This window comes from Glandiceps talaboti, chromosome 5 (assembly GCF_964340395.1).
Source record: "Glandiceps talaboti chromosome 5, keGlaTala1.1, whole genome shotgun sequence".
NCBI lineage: Eukaryota > Metazoa > Hemichordata > Enteropneusta > Spengelidae > Glandiceps > Glandiceps talaboti.
In genome coordinates this window covers 19,774,548-19,782,006 of record NC_135553.1, presented here as the reverse complement: position 1 = coordinate 19,782,006, position 7,459 = coordinate 19,774,548, and the positions used below count along the sequence as shown (strand labels likewise).

The following is a 7,459-nucleotide window of genomic DNA, read 5'->3' as shown; positions in this document are numbered from 1 at the left end:
AGCGTAAGTTTACAGATCGGGCTGTAACTGTAATCTGTATTTAGGTAAGAAATTGAACAGTTGCATTCCAATACTTCTGATTGGTCTCTCTCTCAGTGCACAGACAAGGAAGAGGTGTCAGTGCTCAGTGGTTTCTTTCATGGATTATCACTTGATGTTTATTTACTCTGAATACAGCTTTCTAATTTTCCAGTCGGGCATATGTATTGTATGTGATGAGTTTAGCTGGAAAGATTTGTCTCTATAGTAATCCATATCCCCTAAGATTGTACGTCTCTCTCTCTCTCTCTCTCTCTCTCTCTCTCTCTCTCTCTCTCTCTCTCTCTCTCTCTCTCTCTCTCTCTCTCTCTCTCTCTCTCTCTCTCTCTCTCTCTCTCTCTCTCTCTCTCTCTCACTCTCTCTCACATCTAGATTAATCCCCTAGATATATCATAAACATCATGAGTATTTCTACTTCAATGATAGCTTTTCAAACCTATATATAGTGTCCTTCCTCCTAGACCAAGCCAGAAAAATAGCAAAACGCCAATCAACCTGCCCTACAAATATAAATACATATAAGATTGTGAACTCTGTCGAAAATATCAGTTACTATATAGACGTTTGGATATATTCTAATTCGTTATGTTCATCTAAAACTCACAGTAGGATTACTCTCTAAGGCGCTACCTTACATTTCTTTTCATTACCAAATGGTGGATTTCCTCTACAAGCCTTTGGGATTTACAAGTCAGGAGAAATAATCCATCCAGGGAAGTGAAGGTCGGCACCAAATTCCTCAGCTGATATGTAATTCATCCATATCAAATGCCAAAACTTTGGTCTGTCTGTACTGTATGCTTCTTGATGCACTTTTTATTCTGTGTAATCCAAAGTTGAGTTTTCACCCCGAGGACTTGTAGCTATTATTCAACACGGTCTTTTCCTGGATCAAGTATCGGATAAAGTTAACTCCTGTCTGTATAAAACCGTAGTCAGTGTGTAAGACCAATTTTGGTCATTTGAGGTATACGTGACGAGAACGCATAATACAGGCTCAGTTCAAGAGATATAAAGAAAGACCCATTTTCATGATTTTACCTATTCTAAAATGAATGGTTCTGAATTATGGTAACGCTCTAAAATTGTACACGTTTAGAAGTTAATTACGTGGATTTTATTTATTTATTTTTTGGTTACTTTTTCACGTTCACCCAAAATGGATGTGTTTTGGGATGAAAACACTATTTTTCGTTAATTCTATTACAAATTCTATGAAAAAGTATAACTTGATAATAAGCTGAAGGGTCATAATGTTTTGAAGTGTTTTAGATTCATGAGATTTCGAACATAAATTCGACAAAATCCTACGCTGCTATATATCATCGCCTGCTCCTTTTGAAATACGACAGTGAAAGTTAGGTACTGTGATTTATATAACCTCACTTTCAGTGTCCTGGATATGGTCTGGAATTTGTGTGTATTTATCATCATTTTTGTTTTAGGATAAAAACTTATTGAGACATGTCTATGTATCAACGTTGTCACCGGCAAAACTCTCAATGCTGACACCGCGTTAGGCAAAAAAAAAAGAATTGCGCGCATCACTTAAATACCCTGGCGTCGATCTTTTTTTGTGTGTGTGTTTGTCCAGCCCATGCAGTCTGCAGATCTTGTGGGAGGGGGGGGGGGTACAAAAACAACCCTCCCTACTTCAGTGAAGACAACTGCAACGCCAATCATGAACAAACAATTGACATTTGCCCCACAGACACACTTGCTCTAAAGTACTAAATAAAACGAACAGTAACTGCCATAAATAGTAAATTGAGTGACAGGTTAGTTGAGAATTAAAAAAATCGCGTTGTCTCACCGCTTGAAACAGAATGTCCTGAACTGAATCAGTTTTTTTGGCCTTAACTATATCTTTTCTCATAAGTCTTTGTCAGTGAATTAAAACAGCGACAGATTCTGGAGATGTATTTTAATACTGTCCAGGGCATGTGTCCTAAATACCAATATTATATTAGATTAGTTTTGCTATACATGTAAGTATTTTACTGTGCATGTACACCCAGTTGTAGTTAAAAGGTTGCGTTCAAGCACATGCAAAATTGAAAAGTTAAAGTGGCCATATGGATGAGGATTGTGTATTTATTGTGGATTTTTAAATTTACAAAACAATGTATCATGGCTTCCTACTTCCTACTACTACCAATCAATGAGAAACAACATTGACAAAGTCTGTGTTTGTAACTGAATACTTTGCAAAAAAACTATTAAAAAAAGGTTTTAAAAAGTTTGTTATAGTGACCAAACATTTTACACATTTATTAATCTTTTATTGAGTTACAAACAAGGACTTGGCATATGTTGTTTCACATTGATTTTTCAAGTAGGAAAGCCATGATAAAATATTGTTTTTTTAATTATTTTTAATCCAAAATGAATACCAAGTCCTCATCCATATGATCAATTTAAACTGGCAAGTTGATGTGACAATACCACCGAATACGTTGTAAGCAATAATTTAGGTAAACATTGTTTATTGACAGGCTTTTATTTGGCGACAAAAGTTATACAACAGACTTACATCGGTAGTTTTGGAAGACAATTAAAACTTATTAATTTCATCACAAATCGTGAATTTTTTTTTTAATATTATGTTGTTTGAGAGCTACCTTCGTGAACTTTTACGTTGTTACCTAGAGGTAGTTTCATACCCATACAATGTCAGCTACATTTACTACGTTACGTTCACCAGGAGACGAATATCACATTGTAAATTTCTGGTCAACTACTGGCAAGCCTGAGACGACATCTTTTTAAACTGTAAGTCAAAATCAGTGCGGTGGTAACCTACATGTACCATATTATCAAAGTGGTCATATGGATGAGGATTGGGTGTTTACTTTGGATATTTTTTTGATTAATAAAACAATTTTATCATGGCGTCCTATTTGAAAAATCAGTGTAAAACATCATAGACCAAGTCTGTGTTTGGAACTCGATATCGGCAAAAAAACTATTTTAAAAAAGTGTAAAATGTTTGTTATTGTACGTGCAATAACAAACATTTTACACATTTATTAAGCTTTCGCCATTTTTATTGAGTTACAAACAAGGAGTTGATATATGCTGTTTAACACAGATTTTTCAAGTAGGAAATCATGATAACATTTGTGAAATTAAAAATCCAAAATAAATACCCAATCCTCATCCATATGGCCACTTTAATCATATTACATGACAGGGAGATGCTTGTGGAATATGTTGTCATGGTGATGATGATGATGATGATGATGATGATGATGATGATGATGATGATGATGATGATGATGAAACATTACGTCACTTCCTCATTTACCCTCCCACAATCTTTCAGCTGTCAGAACTAAAATTGTGTTTTCAACAAACACATACAGCCAAGTTTTTGAACATGTTGAAACATATATATGCTCAAACTGTTCAATCAGTTATAAGGAGAAAATGTTAGTATGTATAACGTATTATGGAAATGACTACATGAATAGATCATCATGGGGTGCTCTATTCAATCAAGCCTATTTTCCTCTCGTTGTCACATTTATAGAAAACTGTATTTGGCTCAACAGGGGGGACATTTCATCACTTTTGTATGTTGCCCGACCAAGGCTTAACATAGAATGACCCCATTTAAGCACCTTTTTTTCAACATTGAGTTTTAAATTCTGCTTTTTTTTCGAGGGTTTCGTATTGAGATATTTTCAGAGGCATGTAAATGTGAATGGATAACAAAAATACAACGACGGAGTGGAATTAAAGTTAGTGCACTGGTAGTCATGAATGCTGAGTATTTCGAGGAGCGAACACACATCAGGAGCACAAAATAGCCGTTAATTAAAAAATCTACCCCTAACTGGAAGCTCTCAAATCCCCAATTCATCACTAACATTGATCAGCAAAACAATCACCAAATAAAAATTATTGATCGTAATGATACTCAAAGAGAAATTATGAATATATGTTTTTTTTGTTAAATAACTATCTCGCGAATACAATAGTTATTTCAATAACCAAAGTGTTAATGTCGTGTTAATATGCATTGTTGTATTCAATTACATACAGCGGTGTATGTACGTTTACATCTCATCAATTACCGTTGTGAATGTATACTTGATTTTGGATTTCACTCAAAGTATCGATGACATTTGAAGTCGATAATGGTTAACATTGATTTTCCAGTGTATATAAGTAGGTTGACTTGTACACTCAAAAAACAGAGACTAGATCGTTTTCGAGATATACTTGTAATTAATGAAAAAAAAATGTGTAAAGTCACTCAATTTTAGTTTCCTCTCTTTGACTGTTTTGTTTATGGAAATGTAGATGGTTTAGTAATCCGGAAATACAGCCATCGGCGTTTCTCGAACAACTTCATCACTTCCCGCGGTATAAAGCTTGAAATACTACACGTAGTTCCGGTAGTGGTACAAATGTACTTCAGCACGTACGTACGAACGAACGCCATAATAGAAATCGTTCTAGTAGAATTCATCTCTTCATTGTACACATACTTTCATTCCTTGCAGAGTTTTAATGCAGTACACACTTATCTGTCCATTAGGAGAAGTCGCACTCACTCTTTCTCCGTCAATTGGTTATCTAAATGAACGTGCAATTTCACAAGGCGTGGAATTATAGTAATCTGTCTGTACTTATTTCATTAACTAAACCCTTTAGGTGATGCATTTGGGAGTTTCATTGGATAAGTACGTGGTTGTTCCAACGTGTGTCACAAAACGTATCTTGCTAATTTTGTTTAACTGTTCAAGCATCGACTTTGTTGGAAGCCGCAAGCCAGTTCAGGAATCGCGCCGGATTTCAAACTTCACTGTTGCTATGTGGGTACCGCTGATTAGGCGTAATCTACGCAGATAACCCCAAGGCTTTGTATAAATCGTCGTTGCATTTACATTCATTCCATCAGAGCTCAGTTTCGTGAAGATTCAACTGCAACTCGTCAAGTGAGACACTATTATTATCAAGTTTGTTTGGTTCATTGTTGTTGATCACGATGCAAGGGGTATCAACTCGCCGTGGTGTGCTCGGAGGAGTCTCTACCCATCGGGGTGTACTTGGGGGACTACCAACTTGCCAGGATGTTCTAGAAGGACTGTCAGCACGCCTCGGACTCGTTGTTTCAGTATCAATCATCAAATCCTCTGATGAACTAGGTTTCCAGTGCCTATGGCAACAAGAAAGAGAAATATACACGCTATTATTTCGTGATAAATTAATTCGTAATCAAATAAAACTGATCGTGGCAACGCACATATGCTTTTTTTGCGATGGATTTATACACAAAGCAAATAATATTTTATTAAGGCCTAGGGTATCAATTATTCGTCTTATAACATGCTTGTAAAGTTGGTTCTATTTTTCGTATGAATGCTAATATAGTCATCTGATGAACTGCCTCAAGTAACCAGCGAAGAGAGCCAACAAGGTTCGAATTTGACAGGTTTAAATATGATTAGAATGCGGAGAACATGCATGATTGATGACGAAGAGGCTGACAGTGTATGTGTGTGGGTTTTTTTTAATATGATGACACGCAACTTATGTCCTTTGAGTAATAATCCATTGATCCCACCCCACCCCCACCCCCACACTCACACTCACACTATCCATTTTCAGTACCATCTGCATCAGATCCTGACTATATCGAGAACGGAGAATTTGAAATTCTAGCTCTGTATATTATTATTATGATGTAAAGTCTTGATTTAGCATGATGAAATTGGAAGTAGTAGAGTAGTCTCGCGAATGTATTATTCAATGATTTACCAGCGATTGCTGGTGAAGAGAATGGAAACACGCCACTCTGTAATTCTGCTGGGGAAAAAATAACAAATTACCACTCACTGACTCAAGACTATGTGGCTATGACCTCATTTGACACTAATCAAAACTCAGCTTGTTATTTTCGTGTGAAGCATATATATATATATATATATAAGGCTTAGAGAGAGAGGTTATTTATTTATGATTTCCTAAATGATCAAAGCAGTGCATTTGTAATATCACCATGTTTTGGGTGTTTTTTTAAGTTCCATGATAGCCGTTCTGACGTGGTAGTCATGGTATCACCGCTGCCAGACAGACTGCCGTTATGTTATCCTGGTTGTCTTTCAAAGTGATTTACTATCGTCAAAGTTTTTTTTGGTATGAATTTGGCGATCAATATTTCAGACCATGAAATATTAGCACCGAATCGGATACGTTTTTAAAAAAATCATAGACTTTACGTGCAGGTATTAAATTACAATGGATATTCAGGCATATCTAATAATAAATCATTATATTTATATGCACGCACGTATGTTATCATTGTATCGAATATAGCAGACGTTTGATTCTTACCTCAGCTCTGCAGCAGACGCCACAGAGAGATGCGAGGAAACGGAAAGGCGATTTTCTCTAATAAAGAGGCCCATGGAAGCATGCTGATCCTGTTCGCTTGGTACGAGGAAAGAGTGCTTGCGTGATACACTGCTGGACGTTGACATTCTCCGTAAATCTTCCGACGATATAGGTCGCAGATAGAGGAGAGAGGATGTTTTCCGGGGACTGGTAAGCGAAAGGCGGGCCTCTTCGTAGATTGAGGGAATGCTTAAGTTCCTGCTTTTGGGGGAAGATTCTTGTGGTGGTGGTGGTGGTGGTGGTGGTATTTGTTTCCGAGTCCGCCCACATAGTCGTACGACAATTGCACAGAGCACAGACACAAGTAGAGTCACAAAACCTATTCCAAGCATGAGCCAATTGGCGATTATGAACCCCAGGGTAATCAACGTTGCTCCGAATATGAGGAGAGGGAAGACCAGCGAGGCAGTAGCTACGAGTCGCTGATAACTCCATCGGTCGGTATTTTGCGATTCCTTCGAGTAAAGTCTCATAGGTTTACAATCGCTGGTTCTCAACTTTTCCACGGACGTCTGTGATTCCATTTTCATCGCGCCGAAGGCGACGGCGAAAGTTCACAACACTCGCGACCCTCACACATGCAGCGAAAGTATATAGCAAACGTTTCGACGTCTATCTAAAGAGCGAATGGTAAAACAGAAGGGTGGCAATCCTGATAACAAATGCGATGACCTCATGAGAGAGTGAAAGCAGCGATTATCGCACATAATCTCCCCGTTGGAAAAATGACAGGGACTATGTCATACCGTACCAGCTGACGTAGACAAGAGCGGTACCAATTATTGACGGTTTGTATTGATTTCAATCAGGTCGACCTGGACAGATCCACTGAGTGCCGTTAATTCATTCGCTTCCATCATTGATTCAGAGCTTAAAACCACTCCATTATCCTTATATATTCGTCACCTAGCAGACAATCCGCAACGTATACTGCTTTTGAAATTTCCGGTAGTTTCACATCTGAAGGGTCAACTCATGGAGATGTGTGTGTTAGCATGTATTCAATTGAGTTACT

The 7,459-nt window shown here is 37.4% G+C and overlaps 1 protein-coding gene across 1 annotated transcript; it reads right to left on the bottom strand.

Annotated features, from left to right (window-relative positions):
• Window positions 1–4,524: 4,524 nt before the first annotated feature.
• LOC144435905 (uncharacterized) lies at window positions 4,525–7,178 on the bottom strand. The gene is made up of 2 exons (XM_078124545.1): window positions 6,385–7,178; window positions 4,525–5,206 (listed from the first exon to the last, which is right to left on the bottom strand). The coding sequence occupies exons 1-2, from the start codon at window positions 6,972–6,974 to the stop codon at window positions 4,945–4,947; spliced, it is 852 nt and encodes a 283-aa protein (XP_077980671.1). The 5' UTR covers window positions 6,975–7,178; the 3' UTR covers window positions 4,525–4,944.
• Window positions 7,179–7,459: the final 281 nt, after the last annotated feature.